Source organism: Mus musculus, chromosome 15 (assembly GCF_000001635.26).
Source record: "Mus musculus strain C57BL/6J chromosome 15, GRCm38.p6 C57BL/6J".
NCBI classification, from domain to species: Eukaryota; Metazoa; Chordata; class Mammalia; order Rodentia; family Muridae; genus Mus; species Mus musculus.
The window spans coordinates 85,386,481-85,406,846 of NC_000081.6; the positions used below are offsets into that span (position 1 = coordinate 85,386,481).

The following is a 20,366-nucleotide window of genomic DNA, read 5'->3' on the forward strand; positions in this document are numbered from 1 at the left end:
CATTTCATTTTCCCTTATTATCGTTATTGTTATTATGTGTGTACACATTACACACATGCATGTATGCATGCACATGGGAGTGCAAGTACCACTGGGTTACAGATGTTTCTAGATTGACATCGTTAATGTAAACTAATTATATTGCTTGTCCTGTTGAGGTTTGTGAGGATTAAATAAGATAATGTGTGTAGTACGTGGATCAGTGTCAAATAGTGAATAAGTTTGATAGCTCACTTCTTAAAACTTAAATTGGCAACCTTTATGAAATGTTGAATTATTTTAATATTAAAAGTGATGGATATGAAAAAGTTCTTGCTGCTATTAAGTCACATAGAAGAAACTTAAATTTTTTTTAAAAACTGGCAATTGACAGCTTTATTAATAAAAGCTTTTTTCTAGCTAGATATTAAAATACGGTTAAAAAAGAATGAGAGTAACTCTGAAACTGTCATTCTCAGCATTGCACAGCAGACTTGTTATGTACTCAGGTGGGACTCCTCTGTTTTTCAGGATCACACTGTTAGACATAGTGATAGCCAAGCTAGTGGGTGAGGAGCAGCTGACAAAGGATGACATCTCTATCTTTGTGCGCCATGCCGAGTTGATTGCAAACTCATTTATGGATCAGTGCAGGAACGTGCTGAAGTTGACCTCAGAGCCTCACACCGAGGATAAGGTAAGGACACAGATCTGGGCCTGGAGGGGAAGAGCAGACAGGTTTTCTAGTTTATTCAAGATGTCTATGAGATTTCTTTCTTAAAAGGTATTAAAGATTTGTCTTTATTTATGTGTGTGTGTTTTGTTGCCTGTGGAGGCCAAAAGAAGGTGTGAGATCCTCCGGAGCGAGAGTTATGGGTGACTGTAGGGCACCTAGGTGAGTGCTAGGGACTGAATGAGGGTCCCCTGGGAGAGCTCTTCATTGACGACCCATCTCTCCAGCCCCTATCAAGGTTTTAAGTGAACTCTCTGAGTGATAGGTGGCTTTGTTAGAGAACGTAGAAACTATAGATTAGGGGGAACCCTGCCCACATTAATAGCTTGTAAAATAACTCTGTTGATACTTTTAAGCATAGATCCACAGGCATGTGTTAAAGGCACATACTTAGATGGGTTTTGTGCCATTTGCCTGTCAGTTCCATAGACATTGAACACACATTCTGAATGAGTTTATGGATGGGTAATCCCTGTAATGAGATGTGGAGATTGTTTCTGCTTCTGCTCATTCATTGCTCGCCTTCAGTGCTGTAGTCACGTTACATAGTCACATCGTTGTTAAGTGCCCACACTCTCCTGCTGCTCTTACAAAGGCCCTGAGCTAGCTTCCCAGTGCCTACCTGGCAGTTGACAACCATCTATAATTCCGCTTTACGGAAATGTAACATCTTGGACTCTGAGGGCATACAGCAGGCAGGCCAAATCTCATGCATATAAAAGAATAAATCTCTTAAAATAAAACATAAAACAAACAAATAACTTCTCAATACAAGTCTGAGCTGTTTTTTAAAAGTTTATTTTTCCTACCTAGGGTAGGGGCTTTCTAACTCCACCCCTCCCGCACACCATTTCACCTCCTCCCCCAGTTAACCCTGGTCACATTCTCCTTTCTTGACCCCTTCTCTCCTAAAGGCTACGGAAACTACTTGGCAGTAATTCTATCCTACCATTTTCCATCCCACTGGAAAACCTCTGCTTGGACTGTTTCTTTGGCCTTTATTTGAGTTAAAGTCAGAATTGTTCTCTCTTTGACACTGCTCAGTAGCAGAATAGAAGCAGCTCTGGGACCAAATGAAAGACAACCCTGGAGCAGCATTTGAGCAGGTGGATAAGCTAGACTAGGACGCCATTTCTGTGAGATTTAGTAGTAGGTTAGACTCGTGGATAATGACAGAGAACAGGTCACGTGTTCGCTGGGACTTAAGTCGGGGGTCAACATAATTTCACAGGGACACAGGCAACTTGTTGAAATGTTAGTCATAGCTGTGTAGTTTGATAGGCTCTGTTTTGTATACTTAAAGGTATGTATTGCATGTAAACCATACCTCAGTGAATCAGATTTTAAATACGTTTTAGTAGTTGATGCTGGAGTGCTGTTGGCAGTGGTTTGGTGCGTGAGCTTGGACTCCAGAGTGGACCCTCCCTCAGCATGGAAAGGTGTGCAGCGAGGCAGAAACGAGATCCTGGTGTGCTCCGGGCAGTGACGTGCGAGCCTGGGAATTTCTTGACTTCTGGCGTAATTGAAGTCATGTTTGTGACACTTTGTCACAGTGGGAGTGCACTGCCTTCTTTGTGGTTGAATTCCATGCCAGTTGGTTATTGTCTTGATTGCCTTCAGGTAGACATGAGTTCTCTTCCTGTAAAAGAAAAGAGGACATCTCAGCACTGATTTACCTTTCTGGGGACAATTGCTTTTGTTCCCAGCAGGGGGAGCAGTGAGGTGTGGTTGAAAAACATTTAAAACTTAATTTTCTAGGAAACATAAAAAAAAAATCCTTCAATATTTGTTAAATCACATCTGACTTTAAATTGTTCACAAGACTTGTGTTTAAAGTAATTTTAGTATTATAGTGGGATACGCCTGCTCTCTCTCTGTACACGTGTGCAGGAGTGTGTGCATGTGCGTGCGTGTGAGTGTGTGTGATGCGTGCAGGGGATATGCACATGTTCATGTGTGTATATGAAGAAGCCAGGGCGGATGTCAGGTGTCTTCCTTTAGTGCTTTCCATCTTACTGTCTGAAGCAGGGTGGCGTATTGAACTGGTAGCTTGCCTTTTGGCTCGGCTGATGGGCTTTGGATCACTCTGGGTCTCCTGTCTCTCCCTCAGTGCTGGGTTCTAGGCACAGGCAGTGTTTTCACATGGCACCAAGGAATCAAACTCAGGCCCTCAAGCTCGCATAAGCTCTCGCCCACTGATCCATTGCTCCAGCCTCGATTTTCCCTTCAAATAGTAGTTCCTGTAAGGGAGGAGGAAGCATGCACATTTGCATTACTATACTCTGAGATAGAAGTGGGGATGAAAAGCTACAATAGGCTTGAAGGAGACCCTTGTCCAGTATACCATGTTCTCAGTCCTAGGCTGGAGCTGGGTGATGCTGACTGCCGAGAGTCTGTTGTTCGTTCATATCTAGGTATCTATGGCCTGACTTTCGGTTGGTTGTCAGGGTTATCGTGGAAGTTAGTGAGTGCACATCAGGGCTCTCTCTCTGCCGTGCCTCTGCCAGCCACTGGCCAGCACGGGTGCCACCAGTGATTTCTTAGGAAGGCAAGACAGTTAATGCAATTAATAACATTTTCAGAAGACTGACTGAAAATAGCTGTGTTTGTCGAGGGTTTTTTTTCTGTGTAGGTTGAAACCCTGAGGCTTTCTTCATATGCTCTTTGCAGAAGTAGCTGAGTGTTGAGCGTCCATGCTGGCCTTTGCTGTACTTTATATGCCCATTTCCAGGTTTGACACAAACGTAGTCTGTTTTGGCATAGGCTAAGGTTGAGTTTACTGACTCTTAGTTACTCATCCTGAGCCTCGCCTTTCCTTTGAAAGTTTCTATTTCCTGATTCCTGTGCAAATCAGAATTGTTGTTAGGTGGCGGGGTTTGTAGTCATTTGGTTCTTGCAGCCACATATTAAGCAACTTTCTGCAGTAGCAATTAGTATGAGCCCATGGAATGAGTAAGAATGGTATCTCTGATTGCACGGACTGATAAGGATCATGGTTTTGCCCTTTTACTTTTGCTCATATTTCACTTTTCTGTAAACAGTTCTTTAGCTGATGTCAGTGAAACAAAGTTAAGAAGTTTCTGGTTTGCCCAGCTCCCTCCTCTGTTCTGCAGAGCCATTTGTGTATCAGTTTGTTTTGTACAAAGGCTTTCCTTGTGTGTTCGACCCTTACGTTGCTTCGTTTCCTTTTCACAGTGGTGAGTGCACTGTTGTCTAGCGTGGCTTTTCCACACATGTGGCTGTTTCTCCTTCCATTTGAATACAGGTAGATTTACTGGGTGTGTTTTTCTTTTTAGCCTTTCCAAATTTTGTAATCATTTCCTTACTAATTTATTTATTTGGTCCTGTAAGGTGTGGCATGTGTATGTGCCTGCAGGAGTATGGAGGTCATAGGACAACTCAGGAGGAGCAGTTCTCTCCTTCCAGCCTGTTGAGATCAGGAACCAAGCTTTGGTTGTGTGGCTTGGGAACTCAAACCTTTACCTGCCAAGCGCTCTCAGTGGCTCTGCTGAATGTTTGTCAAAAGTTAAGGGAGGTTTCACTATTTAGGCATAGTTATTTTTCTCCTAGATTCCATGTTACTGACAGAAAGGAAGTCAGTTTAAGTCCACCTAACATATCCCCATTTAAGTCATTAAGTTTCTTGTATTAATTATGCTAACATTATTTTTGGTATATCACTTAAAAATTATTCTTTTGGCTGGGTGGTGGTGGTGTTGCATACTTTTAATCCCAGCAATTGAGAGGCAGAGACAGGTAGATCTCTGAGTTCGAGGCCAGCCTGATCTACAGAGTGAGTTCTAGGTCACCCAAGACTACACAGAGAAACCATGTCTTAAACATAACAAAACAAAATTCTCTTAAGAGCTGGAGAGTTGACTCAGCACTGATAGCTTGTACTATTCTTTCAGAGAACCTAAGTTTAGTTCCCTGCTCACAACTGTCTCTAAGTAAGTAAGTGCTTTTGGGTTCTGTGAGCACCCGCACATACACACACACACACTCCCACACACATACACACATACTTATATATATATATATATATAATTAAAAATATTAAAACTTACTCTCTTGAAACTAGAGTAAAGCTAGGGCTATGGAGATAAGAACTGCTTGCCATTTTGGGACCTGAATTTGATTCCCAGAACTCAATGTGAAAAGGCCCAGTGTGGTGGTGTGCTCTTGTAATCCCAGCACTGAGGAGGCAGAACACAAGAGCTTTGCTGTCTGTGTGCTCCAAGAAGACACATAATGACATACAGCCCTGCCCCTGTGATGGGGCCGATAGTGGTCCTTCAAGACCATTCGAGCAAGTATGTTTCTCTCTGCACATAGATGTGTCACTCACATGGCATTTGTTAGAGCATTTTATTCTCTCACTGCTATTTATAATGGTCAATGTTGAAATTCTGGTTCCTAGCAAGGAGGTTTTCTTGTCGTTTTAGGAAGCCCTGGTTACGATTCGGCTCCTGGATGTCTTGTGTGAAATGACGTCCAACACTGAGCTTCTCGGCTACCTGCAGGTTTTCCCTGGCCTGATGGAACGCGTGATTGGTGAGTGAACTGGCACACACAGGACTTCCAGTTAGGAAATCTTTGACATACTCTGTGGCATAAGTTCAAACTCAAGCCCTTACCTTTGGTGTTTTCACTTGAGATTCTTTGAACTTTTTTCTTGGATGGAATTATGGTACAATGATCACAGCTCAGATTGCTCAAGCTGAGGCCTCATTGTTCCTTCTCTGATGTGGTCCTGAGTTGTAGTGTGATGACTAAGCAGGCCCTTCTGCAGATACCTCCGGTGTCCCCTCAGAGGAATGTTTGCCATGAAACTGAGGATAGGGGTTTGCAAATGAGAAGGTTGAGTTTTGTAAACTTATTTTACCAAAGTTTTATTTATTAAATCTGGTAATAGATTGTCTCCAGTTATACTTTTGAGAACAAAGAACAGTGTTTCATTTACATTATAGATTTACTCTTAAGACACGAAGCCTTTTATGGCTAGGAAGACATCATTTGAATCATTACTGACTTTACTCAAAAGCTGTTTACGAATTAAGTTTACTAGAACCTTGGTTTGTGTGGATACCCACCCCTAGGTTTTGCTTGTCAATGTCTAATGCTTTCCTTAAAAAAAAAAAAAGAAAGAAAAGTCAGGTACTTTTTCATAGATGTCTTTATATTCACAAATATAGTTGAGCTAGCAGTGATCTGTAGAAGGCACTTAGAATTCCATCCCAGAGTTCTATGTTTTTGGTTTTTCAAGACAGGGTTTCTTTTTGTAGCCCTGACTGCCCTGAAGCGCATTCTGTAGACCAGACGGCCTTGAACTCACAGAGATCCACCTGCCTCTGCCTCCCAAGTGCTGGGATTAATGACAAGTGCCATCACATCTGACTGACAGAGTTCTATTTAGAGTGCAGTACTTTTACTGATAATCAGATTAAGTTACCAGACAGGGACTCACTCTGAAGCTAGGACAAATGTAGATCGCCATCCATCTCTGCCCAGTGAGCTTCTGTGCGTCTGATTGCTTCATGTAAAACTGTGAAAGTCATGTCTGCCTTTAATGGGATTATTCAGAGGGTTAAATAAAATAATATGGAAAATGTGTAAGTCCTGTTTCTATAGGCTGCTAGGGATAGTCATAGTATATAGCAATATTATTTCTTATGATTATAGCTAATGTCAATCCACGGCTGAGTTTTATTGTTTGGCTGTTGAGAAAGCTATAAGTCATTACTGAAACCTGTTGTGATTTACGCTTACTTCTAAGTTATCACATTAGCTTTTGTGTAGATAATTGAAATAAAAAATTATTTTGTAAGAAAAAATAGTTGCAAAATTTTAGCTAAGTTTCCTTTGTGGATAGATAGAAAGGCCAAGTGAGGCTAATTGTTATGATCAGACTTTAAAAACATGAATGTAAAGGGAAAGAAGCGGTCAGGTTCTTGTTACTGCTGCTGTATTTCTGGCGTGAGGATGAACTGATGCCGCCAGGCAAGGGCTCTCCTTTGTCCCCACACGAATCACTATTGAAGACGGGTGGCACATACTTTATTTTAATCCATTAGGTGTGTTTATAGAGAACTTAGATACTATGCTAATTTCTTATGGAAAATGAATTATACTCATTTGCTCTAGATGTTTTACGAGTGATTCATGAAGTTGGAAAAGAAAGCACGAACATCTTCAGTCCCTCAGACTCTCTAAAAGCAGAGGGTGACATCGAACACATGACTGAAGGCTTTAAGTCTCATCTCATCCGTCTGATTGGAAATCTGTGCTACAAGAATAAAGAAAACCAAGACAAAGTAAGATTATTTCTTGGTGTGCCACATATAATTGTTGAAAATAGGCCGTTTAGAATTTAGACTATTTTCTCTCTGGGCAAGGGGGCATATAAAATTCTTATGTGAGTTCTTAGAAAATTGATTGGAAAGAATATCTATAGGTTAATATGTAACATAAATAGAATATTACATATTTTTTCTACAAAGAAGCACGGTATGTCATACTTGAAAATTTTTACCTTATTTTAGTGCTGTGTGTGTGTGTGTGTGTGTGTGTGTGTGTTACATGTATAGTGTGAGACGTGTAAGCACACGTTTGCCAGCACACGCATGTGAGGTTGCTCCTCTCCTTTCATCATCCGTTACGGAAATCAAGCTTAGGTTGAGAGGCTGTGCACAAGTGCTTTTTATCTGCTGAGCCCCGTACGTCACATTTTTTTTCCTTAGGGTCTGTATTTTTATAGTTTTTGCATTGTTGTTCTCATGAGTGTATTTGGGGCGTTCTCCTTTCTTGTAAGTTAGTAATGTTTGTCTGAAGTCTGTTTATTTAAGACTCTATTATGGTGTAGGGAGCAGTCAATAAAACAAAAGCAGAGACAAGCCAGGCAGAGGCGAGTGGATCTCTGTGCAGTCCTAGGCTGGCTAGAGCCGGAGTGAGCTCTGCTCTCAAAAACCGAACAAAGAACAACAGCAAACAGTGATGAGCAAGTAGGAAAGTTTTCTAGGGCTACACATTTCAGAAACATGGAGCCAAGCATGCTGACACACACATGGCATCCATGCCCTAGCAGGACCTTGTCCCAGAAGAAAAAGGAGGAGGAGGAGGAAGAGGAGGGGGAGGGGGAGGGGGAGGAGGAGGAGGAGGAGGAGAGGGGAGGAGAGGAGAGGAGAGGGGAGGGCAGGGGGAGGGGGAAGGGGAAGGGGAAGGGGAAGGGGAAGGGGAAGGGGAAGGGGAAGGGGAAGGGGGAAAAAAAACCTGGCCTTTACTGTAAGGAAAAGCCTTGGCATCCTCCGTCTCTGGGTGAATAGTCTCCTGACCTAAGTCTTTTAAACTAGGTCTTTTAAGTCACATACAAACCTGGCAGGCTCCAAGCAGGTAAGCTGTGGATAAAATAATTATTAAAATCTGAGATGTCAGACTCTAGAATTTACATTTAAGTCAACTAAAATACGTCTTCACACAAACAAACAAACAAACATACAAATAATACACTTTAGAGGAATATAATGTAAATAAGAGTTCCATGGCATAGTTTATACAGTGCCTAGCATCCAAAACAAAATCACCCGACCTACAGGAAAATGTACTCTATTGTCAAAAGAACTGTTAGTTAAAAGAACTGTTAGTTAAAAGAACTGTTAATCAAAAGAAGCTGACTGCAAACCAAGGATTTTAAAGGAGCAGTAATTGTGAATGGACAATATGTATTATATGAACGAAAAGATATAATAAAAATAGAGACTAAAAGACATCGAAATTCTAGAAATGAAAAATGTAGTATCTGAAATTAAAAGGTTTATGAATTCTTAACAGTACCACAGAGATGGTAGGGAAATGTGCATACTTGATTCGATAGGAGCCATCCCTTCTGAAAAGGATAGGGAGGGGGTAAGAGTGAAAGCACAGGGAGCCTTGGTAATATGCCGCAGTTGTTAACCGTTCTCACAGTCTGCTACATGCTAGTGGGTTATGCTTTGTCCAGTGTGTGTACAAAGGATATTCCTCCTCCTAGAGCAGGCATGTGTCTCCAACCACTGACGCCCTCTTGGAAACTTACTGTACTGATCTTTGTAAAGAGCGTTGATAGAGAATAAGACACTTTACTTTTAATAACCCAATGCCAAAAAAACAAAACAAAAACAAAAACAAAAAAATCAACCCAATGCCTTTCTTAGGGGCACGCCACAGGTGAGTTCTTGTGTCAGTGATTATTTTGTTGCTAGTTTGGAGTGGCCTCTTACAGGAACATGGTGTAGTAACCCTTAGGCTCATGAGATAGTTCCTAAGAGTCAGCAGCAGGTTACACCTTACATAAATGTGGAGTGTAGCCAAGCGCTATGCGGGGGGCGCTGGGGCCCACGGGAAGTTGCTTGTGTGTTCTCTAGTAGAGCAAACACTCTGGAGAGTGTGAAGGATTCATTCTCTGAGTGTGAGAACGCCTCTCTACCCCAGTGTCTTTCCTGTGCTAACAAAAGGCTCGAACCTGAAAGTATTACTGACCCCTCCTCCCTTATGTTCCGGAAGCGTCTTTATTCTTGTAGCTCACTCCTGATTCCAGTTGGATAGTAAAATGTATTTTTCTTGCTTATTTTTTCCTGCAAGGGATTAAGTTCAGTAGCTTTCAAAAACTTGTGTTACAGTTACAGCTCTAGGGAGGTGGCTGGGGATAGTTCTTCATATGTGAGTCAATTGTTCCCTGGCTGGTGTTTAGGTGGCTTGTTTGGCTTCTATGTAAATTGGAGCCTTCGGATACATTTGGCTTTAGATTTCCCAGACTAGATACAGATGCAGGGTAGGGGGATTTGTCTCATCTCACTAAAAGAAGAAAGGCACGGATGGTTTCTTTGTTCAGTGCTGCATGGCTGCATCATGTCTTCTTACAGGTTTGTCAGCGCCAACCTCTGAGCAGCCTTGCAGAGCAGGTTTTGCTGGGGACGGCAAAGGAGAGGCTGTCCAATGGTGTGTTGGCAGAACCCAGAGTAGAATTTAGATTTGTTTTCTTGAGAATTCCCAGATCTGTCCCTGGTCTCCTGCACTCTAATGTAGACTTGCTGAAGATCACCTGCCCATAGGCCATCCACCTAGAGCCTTTCAGCTCCTTCTGGGTTGGTTCACATCCGAACCTCCGGTGTTCTTTCATCTGTTTCTTCTTCACTTCTCCATCAGCTGTGGATGTCCTCAACCTTCAGGGCATTCTTTGGTTGATGAAAGTTTGCCTCCTGGGAGGTTCCATTCTAGGAATGTTGTGAGAATTCCTTTCCTGGGGAAGCAGCTATCTTTTCTCTACAAGCTCCTGAGAACACACCAAAGTATGATCCTGGGGAATCCACAGTTCACCCAGAGAACCAGGGAAATTTGGGGGCTTACTTTGGGTAAGAGACTACTAGTAAGAGTGGGGGGACTCCAAAGCATTAGCACCCAGAAATCTTGGCTTCCCCATGGCTTCATAGATGGAGTTCCTACCAGTTTGCTTTCCCAGCCTATATACTCTAGCACCTCCGGAAGCTACTTGCAGTTAGGGCAGAATTTCATACAAATGGCTGGGAGACACAGGGGGAGAAGAATCTCCCTCTCTAAGGGTAGAGAAGTCATCTTCCCTCTAATGATCCCGTGAGGGCTCTTGCAAGCAGGCACAGCTTGTGAAAAATACAGTTGTTTTGCTAAAGGATTGTGTTCTATAAGGAACATCTGGGGATCTTGCCTCTGACCCACCAAGCTATTGGCAACAGGAACTTTGGTAGAATCTTTATACAATGCATGGAAGCCTTTTGAACCCTACTCGATTTCTGCTTGTCACATAAAGTCATTCATTGGAATGGCATGTCCAGCAGCTGAGTAAGGCACCTCTGTGGCCTTTCGAGTTTCCTGCCTTTTGCATCTGCATTGGGTCACTAGAGCTTACTCTGAAAAAGGTTGACAGAAGAATTGTTACCATTAGTTTCTAATGGAGAAACCAAGGCTCAGGGAGATTTCAGTGTGATTTAATTTAACTGAAATTTGAATCAGTTTGAATGCAAGCTTGATGCTGTAGGTTCTGAAGATGATGTTGTCAGTAGGGGCTAACATGTGCACTGGTACTATTACTTAACAATTGTGTTACAGAGGCCTGCCAGAGAGGATCTGAAAGGCTGTCTTGTACTCTAGGGTGGCCATTCCAGAATAGTTCTTTCTGGCAAAGCTGGAACACGAGGACATAGAGTTAGTGGGATGGGAGATCATCTCCCTCTGTTTCTGCACCTTTGGACAACCTGCTCAGAAATGTATGGAGCTCAGCCCTCCCTGGGTCACGCTGTGGCTCTGATGTTCAGGTTGCTGCTCGAACTATAAAAGTCTAGCCTTCTTTACCAAGTCATGACAGAGGTGCTCCTAACCTTTCCAGCTTCCCCTTACTCTGTTTTCGGCCCTCCATTGCATGGCACTCCTTTGCTATGGCTGTAATGATTAGTTTACCTTTAACCCCTGTGGACCAGATGGAGAGCGCCTCTGTTTGGGTTTGCATTGTAAGAAGCACATGGATATTAATGCTGTAAACACAAACCATTCTCTGCCTTCTTTGATAGAACCTGATTCAACTCTCAAACCACAGTTACGCTTTCTCTTCCCACTCTTCTGCTTTTTACTATTGTTGAAGCTTCTTGAAATGACTTATTTGAAGAAAAAAAAGTTTTTAATTCTTAAAGCTAAATATACTATTTGAAATATCTGGGAAGATGAACCAGTTTGTCTACTTTTTTTTTGTCCCCAAAGAAAAATGTCATTGACTAAAGTACATGTACTTGTTGCTTGTGGGGTGCATTCTGCCAAAGGCTCCCTGTCAATGGCGGTCAGTTCTTCCTTCTTTCCCTCCTGCTACCTCTCCACCTTGTAGCAATTCCCAGCCTTGGTGCTGGTGCCTGGTCATCTCTGTTGACATATGTGCACACAAAGCTTTCGTTGCCTGTATCAGTTCATTTAAAGACAAGTCAGGCCGGGCGTGGTGGCGCACGCCTTTAATCCCAGCACTCGGGAGGCAGAGGCAGGCAGATTTCTGAGTTCGAGGACAGCCAGGGCTACAGAGAAACCCTGTCTCCAAAAAAAAAAGAGGTTCAGGGTGTGAGGAAGGTGTAACTCATGGCCTTCTGTCCAGAACTGTCCTTTAGGAAAGAGGTTCTTAAACATTTGTGACCATAAAAGCACATTTGTCAACTTTTTGTTCATTGTGTTATGCCTTTAAAACTTGTACCTGGGAATTCATAAGTGAAGGTTTATCTTTTGTGATCTGTAATTTTTAAATTAGAAGTGTAGGTTACTCTACAGTTGTACAGTGCTATAGGTCCCAAAGTATTTCCAGACATGCATGTTATCTGCTTTGTCCTTCGTCACCCCCTTCCCCACTGTCCTCTTCCAGCCTGCACTCCTCCTGCTGATCCCACCCCCTTCTTCCCCATGATGGTTCCTTTAAATGTGTCCTCTCCATATGTATGTAATGTCGCTCTCGATCAGACATAGGCTCTCGTGGGTGGTAGGCAGACTCTACCTCTGAGCGGCATCAGTTGCCCAGTAACAGTTTATCGTAAAAGCTATTTGTTGTAGGGCTGGACAGAGATGGCTTGACAGTTAGGATTGCACTGCTCTTGTAGAGGACCCAAATTCTGTTCCCAGCACCCATGTTAGGTGGCTCACACCTGCCTGCAACTCCAGCTCTAGGGGGATTTGAGATCTCTGGCCTCCTCAGCTCCTTCACTCACACACAGAGAATTAAAAATAAAGTAAATCTTTAAAAAGTTGTTGTATATTCACTACAACAATATGGAGTGTGCTCCAGGAATCATTTGTTAAACAAAGACTAGATAAAAGAAACAACTTTACACCTGAAAACTAAAATTCCTTTAAATTCTGAATTTTGAGATAACTTACAAGCTTTTTATGTTTGAGATTTATTTGTTTGCTTAGTCAGTGTGTATGTATTTGAGGGCATGTGTGTCACTGTGCATGTAAGGAGGTTCTGTCCTTCCACAGTATAAGTCCTCTGGATTGAATTCAGGTTGTTAGGCTTGGTAGCAAGCAAGTTTACCCACTAAGCCACCTCAGCAGCCCTGTTTGGGATATATTAATACATTCTGACCTAGTGTATGCCTTAAGCCTTTTTGTGTGGTTCAGTTTAGTGTCTTTCTGTATGCAGTGCGGCAAGCCTTTCAGATTCTCACATTCAGAGCAGGCTGGCAGGCCAGTCCTTTACAATTCCCTCCTGTGTAACATGATTTCAAGCAGGGTGCTTACTTAGTGAGTCTGAAAACTGGAAACAAATTTATGGCTTGGATTCCAGTGCCCAAGCTGTTTTATTGAGACTGTTTTTCTTAGAGTCAGTGACTGCTCATTGTCCATCAGTGCTGACTAATGATTGATTGAATAACGACTGGATTAGCACGTGCTAATATCTTCCATTGAGCCGCTGTAGCATAGGCCAGGGTTCCAGAGTCCTTACTGTCTGCCATGAGAAGGGACACTTTCTATAATCTTTCCCTGTACTAGCATCATGTGGACTTCCCACCTTCTTTTCCCTTTCCTTTCCTTTCCTTTCCTTTCCTTTCCTTTCCTTTCCTTTCCTTTCCTTTCCTTTCCTTTCCTTTCCTTTCCTTTCCTTTCCTTTCCTCCTCCTCCTCCTCTTCCTCCTCTTCTTTCTCCTCCTCTTCCTCCTCTTTTTCTTTTTTCCCTTTTGTTTTTCGAGGCAGGGTTTCTCTGTGTCCTGGGGCCTCTGTCTCCCAAGTGCTGAAATTAAAGGCATGCACCACCACCTCCCAGTCCCAACTACTTTTTTCATCCATATGTTCTCAAGTTGCTCTTTTAGAACTGCTGGTCTCACAGAGCTTTGTGAACCTTTGGAAACATCAGAGCAGCCAGAATCAGGTTCTCCTCCACTGAGCCTTCCCTTGATGGGTGGCTTTTCTACCTTACTCTGCATATGCAATTGGTTTCTGTGTGTGGATATATCTTGGTATGTATCTCAACAGATTTATACTTATATCTTGCTTTTACTTGTCGTTGGTGTGTATAGATTAACCACTACAACAATATGGAGTGTGCTCCAGGAGTCATTTGTTAAACGAAGACTATGATATGAAATTTTTCATAATGGCTCACCTTTACCATAACAGGCTAGATCGGTTTGCAACTATACTGACAACCCCAGACCTCCTTCCTATCCTCCGCTGCTCTAGCACTCTTTCATAAAACTTATTTTTTATGTCTGCTGCTGAGAAATGAGTTGCAGCCAGTCTTTGCATGGATCTTGAGCTGATCATTCTGTACAGGTGATGGGTTGCTAAGCCATCTGGCCTTCTTTCCCAGGTCATGGTGTAAGTTTGCCCATCTTCTCAGGGCAAGTGACTGTCCTGTGACTGTGCCTAGTCTCTCAGCGCTACAAAGTAAGCTGTGTTCTGTTGCTGCTATTTTTCAGTCCTTACAACAGGCAGTGGCTTGCAGTAGTGCAGACATAACTAAAATTCTGTGAACACAAAGTGGCTCCTTGGTCAACCACCCACTGACTGTAGTGCCATCAGTTCTGTTCTCAGCTTCCTTGCTTCAAATGGAGACTGCTGTACTTGCTGTGGGGTCCAAAGGACTGAATGTGACAGGATCTGATACACTACTTAGACTCTTCATGGACCTGAGCCTTCCTCTCAGGTTATCGATCTAGTTAATTTATCATCTCCCAACTATATGGCTTAAAAAGTTTTATTACATTTATTTTTGTGCAGGAGTGGGTGGTATGTGTGTCTATGTATGCATGTTATGGCGTGAGTATGGAAGTCAGACCACTTGTAGGAGTTGGTTCTCTTTCTACTATGTGGGTTCTGGGTTTTGAACTTAGGTTTGGTGGCAAGTTCTTTTACCCACTGAGCCATGTTGCTGACTCTCAGATATATATATTTAAATGGAAATTGTAGATAACATGCCATAGGAATTTACTAAGTAAAGGAATCTTGATGCCTTTTCTTTCTAGGTGGGGCTTGTTTGGGGAAAGTACTGAAAGCATGTAAGAAAATTTCCCTTGGGATGAGAGTACTTTTTTTTCTTGTCAGGTCTACCACGAATGCTTTTATAGTTGAATTTTTCTCTTGGCATTATCCACTGAAGAGGAGAAGTATTTTCTATATCTATTCTAAAATGTGTTCCAGGACAGTCTTAACGTATAGAAGGACACCCCCCCCCACACACACACACACTTACTCATTTATTTAATGTGTGCCCACATACACATTAAGTGGACATTTAAACTGTGGACAAACTGACAAAAGAGGACAGCTTTTGTCAGTCAGGTCTGTCCTTTACCCGTGTGGATTCTACAAATGGAGTTCGTCCGTCATGTACAAGCAGGCGCCCTTACTTCTTGAGCCACCAGCCCTGGAGGAACTTTTCAGTCTCAGGTCTGTGTCCTCCTGCCTGCGTTGTATGCTCTCAGAGTTACAGCGTATTGATTTGATGATTGAGTGTATAGACAAGATCTGGCTCGCTTAGAATTCCACTTCTTTGTAATATAATCCAAGTTCAAGAAATATGTCAAAATTCATAAATCAAGCTGTCACCATTAGTTTCTTGAACTTACAGTTCCTGCTACAGAAAGTGAAATTAAAATTCCTATCTTGAGGATACATTCAGAGATTTCGTTTGTTGCAGCTGTACCTTTTTTTTTTTTTTTTTAAGGCAAAGAGGAAGGCTGCCGTGGTAGCTCCATGGTAGACCATCTACCTCGCCTGTGTAGGGCCCTACATTCAATCCCTGGTACTGCCAAAAAAGCTAAAGCACTGCCGATGTTTTATTGTTGGACTTCAGGACTCCTCCTTTTCTGTTTTGTAATAGGCGTAGTCAGCTTGTTCTTGTGTGGGAGGGGCATGGCATGCTTTAAAAGGGAGACTTACAGGAACTGCAGGAGCCATCTGTTGCTGTTACTGCTGCATGCCAGGGGTCCATGGTTTGTGCTTCCTCGTGCTACCCTACTGCCAGTTGAGTCAAACTGCTGAACTCCAGGTTCAGTGAGAAACTGTCCCAGAAGACAAGGTGGAGAGTGATGGAGGAGGACACCTGATGCTAACGTCCGGCCTTCGAGTGCACATGTAGCAGGCTTGGTTTTTAGCTTGTTTAGTTTTTTTCTTACAGCACCTGAAAGTTAAGAGGAAAACACACACACACACACACACACACACACACACACACACACACACACACAGAGGCATGGATCTAGAGGTCCTGTTTGTCCCTGATAGGAGGAAAATGGCCACCATGGTGACTATAGCCAGTCTTCCTTCCTTTGTTCCCTTTGCATGATCTGTGCACATGTCCTTACCTTGTTCAGCCAGTATCTAGGGTTTATCAGAATTTCAATTCGGCTTTTATAGAAAAAAATTAAAACATTAGCATATGATCTGGGGAATTTTACTAACAAAAATAATTAAAAACTCATATCGAAGTGATCAGGGGCATTCTTGAGTGCATATCAATTTGTCAGTGTGAAAGAGAGGCAGAGGCAAGGACACAAAAATGGAAAGATTATTCAATCCTGTAGTGTGTTGGGTTTCTTTTTTTCTACTGCAGAGGAATAAGATTTGTATTTACCTTCTGCTGGTTTGGGCATGTTAGCTTTTGGTGAATGAGTGCATGTTTCACATTTCTATTGCATGTCAGAATCTAATGAAAACCCAAGTAATTTTGACACTGTAAAGTTTCTATCTCTGTAGCTGTCATTAGTTTGGGAAAATGGGAAAGTTTTTATTTCAAGTGTTAAACTAGCCCCTTCCATTTCTGAGGGAGCAAAAAAGATGGAACTGCCTAGCATACATCTACAGCATTGTCAGCCTTTGGCATGGCTAATTGTTTGCTTTTCCTGGCAGCAAAGGATCAGAGTTATATTATTAAATACCAGAAAAAAAATCAGTTTTGAAGTAATTATCTGGCATCTCTTTCTTTCAAAGCTTATCTTATTTTGGTAGAATTTAATTTCATACTGTTATATTTTAGTAGGAGAATGGCATCGAGTCTCCCATGCTGTGATGTTTAACTCAAGTCTGTGTTACTGCTGGGTAGCAGTTGGAAAGAGGCCATTTCTACTCAGTTCTCCAGATAGGAGCTACCACACTGTTCTGTAACCATGGCAGGGACCTGAACTCTAGTTTAAGTATGTATTTGCCATCTGCTCTGCACCAGCTGGTGTTCTAGACAGTGAGAATGTAGAAATGGATTTGGCATAGTGCCCTCTTGAGGAATTCATGTGCACAGGGAGACAGATGTAAGAACTTGCCATTTAAGTGAGTTCTTGAGGCTAGCCTGAGATTGAGTGACTGCGGTGTGTACCAGAGAGATGGGAAGGCTCCACTGAGCTCAAGATGAGCCGGGTGCCTATGTGAAAAGCTGAGGGAAGCAGGGGATGGGCATCATGCTGTGGGCTGGCCTCGCTCACAAGGGGAGTGCCGGTGCCTGTGAGCCTGGCTTGTGGCTCAGCACTGGGTTTTGCCAGCTGGCCTCTTTCTGCATTTAGCTGGAATGTGAGGACAGTTATAGCCTTTGGAGACTATCAGAGATTTCATTTCTGAGCCTTCTTGTGCTGTTTTAAAAATGGACTTTCATTGTGCTACCTGCTTACATTTGCTTTTAGTTATTTAAGACAATTGCATTTGGTGTTCCCCTAGGCCCTTGTTTACCGTTTTTCTCAATTTGTATATCTCTGTCTTTGTCTTTTCCACTGCCCTTCTCTCCGCTTCCCCATCTCTTCAGTGGACTTTCTCCTAGTGACTTAGGGGTTTTTAATTTGTTCCTGTTCTGTGGGATTGTCCTCTTTAAACATGGAGGGCCCATGGCTCCTGTCTTGTAAGCTTGTCCTCAAACTGTGCTTTGCTTTTGTCTCCACCTCCTGACATCACAGAAGGTTTATCCACCTCTTGCCAATTTAACATTAGAAAAGATTCTGAGACTGGTGAGATTGCTCAGCAGGTAAGAGCACTGACTGCTCTTCCAAAGGTCCTGAGTTCAAATCCCAGCAACCACATGGTGGCTCACAACCATCTGTAATGAGATCTGACACCCTCTTCTGGTGTGCCTGAAGACAGCTACAGTGTACTTCTAATAATAATATAAATATATAAATATAGATGTATAATAATAAATAAATAAATCTTTGGGCCAGAGCAAGCAGGGACTGAGCAAGCAGGGGGTCAACCAGAGCAAGTAGGGTTGATCAGAACAAGCAGAGGTCCTAAAATTCAATTCCTAACAACCATATGGAGGCTCACAACCATCTGTACAGCTACAGTATACTCACATACATAAAATAAAATAAATAAATATGAAAGGAAGGGAGGGAGGGAGGGAGGAAGGAAGGAAGGAAGGAAGGAAGGAAGGAAGGAAGGAAGGAAGGAAGGAAGGAAGGAAGGAAGAAAGAAAAAGATTCTGATGCTATGCTGACAATACAATTTGGGCCCATTGCCTGCGTGTGGCAGTTGTCTTCCTGTGTTCTGTCTGTAAACATCTCAGTAAACTGTAGCCCTGTTAAAGGAGGGGTTGAGAGTTTTTCATGAACTAGCAGCCTGTGAGCTCCAGAATTTTACTCTCCTTGTCACTGGCCCACTGAAGACCTTTGAGCTACTCCCTCAGCAGTGCTGAAACCCTGTCCTCTGCAGATCTTATCCCAGTTTCATCCTGGGGACTTCTTATTTCCTACTCTGGATTTTCACTTCTGCTTTTACAAAATTATGCAAATGCCCTTCCAAGGATTAAGCAGACCATATCCCACCAGTCTTGCAGGAGCTACGGAGAGCAGCTGTGCGCCAGGGGCCTGCAGTATTTCCTCTGAACTTTCCTTGACTGCCTGCTTCTTGTATTATTGTCTTCCCTTTAGCACAGCGCATGGAAACTCGGTTGTAGAGAAAATTTAAATTCCAGTGGTTTTGTTTGTTTGTTTATCCCTTTTTCTTTTTTTGCTTACTCACTAGGCGACTCTTCACATGTTTAATTTTTGAGTCTTACTTCATTTAGAAAGAAGAGGTAATTTTCCTGAGCTCATGTTTGTTGTGAGAACTAAGTCTCATTAGTCCAACAACACCAGTAACAATCTTGTATGAGTGCCTCCAGTGTTAAGTACTCCAGTGATTATAGCATGGCTTTCTTTAGCCTGTGCTCCTCACAAGCCTGAATCCCACTATGTCATTTGGCCTTTCTCAGTGGAACATATGGGAACCATCTTCTAAGTACACCTCCTTGGTGGCTGGTGGTTGCTTCTCGTCCCTCAGTCTTGTGCTTTGTCCAACAGAGCAGGCAGCACCCATGAAGGGTTCCAGTAGTGCAGAGGATGAGCTCCCTGCCAGTTTCTTCTTTGCTTGTGAGCTTCCATTTTCTTCCCCCACAGTGTGGAAGTGGCTTTCTCTTGTTAGCCAGTTTCCTGGTACCCAGCAATGCTTGGTGCTAGGCTCTATAAAGAAAATGGCCGCTTTACTGCTTTATGTAGCACCCAAAGCAAAGCTCCTGCCCTCCTCTGTGTGTGTGCACAGTGCTGGCAAAGCCTGGAGCAGAGCTGCTCATTCACGTAAGCAGAGGGCCAGTGCTGTTTCGCCATCATCTCCTTTCATTGTGTTACAAGTGTCATTGTTTAGCTCTTATTTCCTTTAGTTCAAATTTGTATGAAAATGCTGACACACCTGGATTGAGAAACATTTCAAACCTTAATCATTCTTTTATATATTTGTGTGAAAGCATTTCTAGTCTTTTCTTGACAATAAACTCTGACCCAGACAGTTAGGAGAGCGAACGCAGGAGCTAGACTTGATGCTGCATTCATTCTCTGTCCTTTCCACTCGCGCTCGCTGCCTTCATAGTGGCTGCCTTCCTCTCAGCCATTCCTAAATGGAGGTGAAGGGGGCTGTCGATACCCTAGTAACCAGATACCCCATAACTCCTTATCCCACTAGCAATAATAATTTGTATGTATTTGGAAGCTCTGTATTTCTTTTCAGGAAAAGTATTAACTTAGATACTCAGATGGGAAAAACAGACATGTTGAGCCTTAGTCAAGAGCTTGCAAAGGCTAGCTGCTTCCACACTGGACATCTGTAGCATCAGTGCCAGCAGCAGAGTGAGCACTGTGCAGTCCTTACACTGTGCCTGGCACCCCTTTGAGCCCTTGCTTTTATCAGTGTATTTATCTTCGTGATACTTTTTGAAAGTGGACACTGTTATCCCATCTTCATTTGCAAACTCAGGTATGTGGACATTAAATAACTTGCCTGGGTCTCATAGAATCAGTGGTAGAGAGCACCAGAATCTTGCCAGACACATTCTCAGTTTCCTTATCTGCTCAGCCCTGGCATGACCACGGCTTAGGAATTGTCACTGGGGCACCTAGTTATCCAGGGCTGTTTCTCTTAGGGTTTTCTATGGTGTGATCATAGGATTGATTTATATCTGCAAATGTATGTGGGATAACCCATATCTTTCAAGTATGAGAGTTATAGTGGCTTTTGTAAATTAAGCATGAATTCCCTTGGTTTTCCAGATTATTTTAAGTTAAGTAATATGGAATGCAGTCTTGAAACATTGATCTTTCCAAAAAAGAAACATTGATAAAAAGAAAATTAATATATCAACATATTCCACAAACAGAGTAGACAGTTGTTTT

The 20,366-nt window shown here is 42.6% G+C and overlaps 1 protein-coding gene across 1 annotated transcript in view; it reads left to right on the plus strand.

The window, feature by feature from the left end:
* The window catches only part of Atxn10 (ataxin 10), a 127,583-nt gene that overhangs the window by 50,226 nt on the left and 56,991 nt on the right, over positions 1-20,366 (plus strand). The window contains exons 7-9 of the mRNA NM_016843.4: positions 511-676; positions 5,158-5,266; positions 6,857-7,026. Of these exons, the coding sequence (NP_058539.2) occupies positions 511-676; positions 5,158-5,266; positions 6,857-7,026 (445 nt within the window). The remainder of the gene's footprint in view (positions 1-510; positions 677-5,157; positions 5,267-6,856; positions 7,027-20,366) is intronic.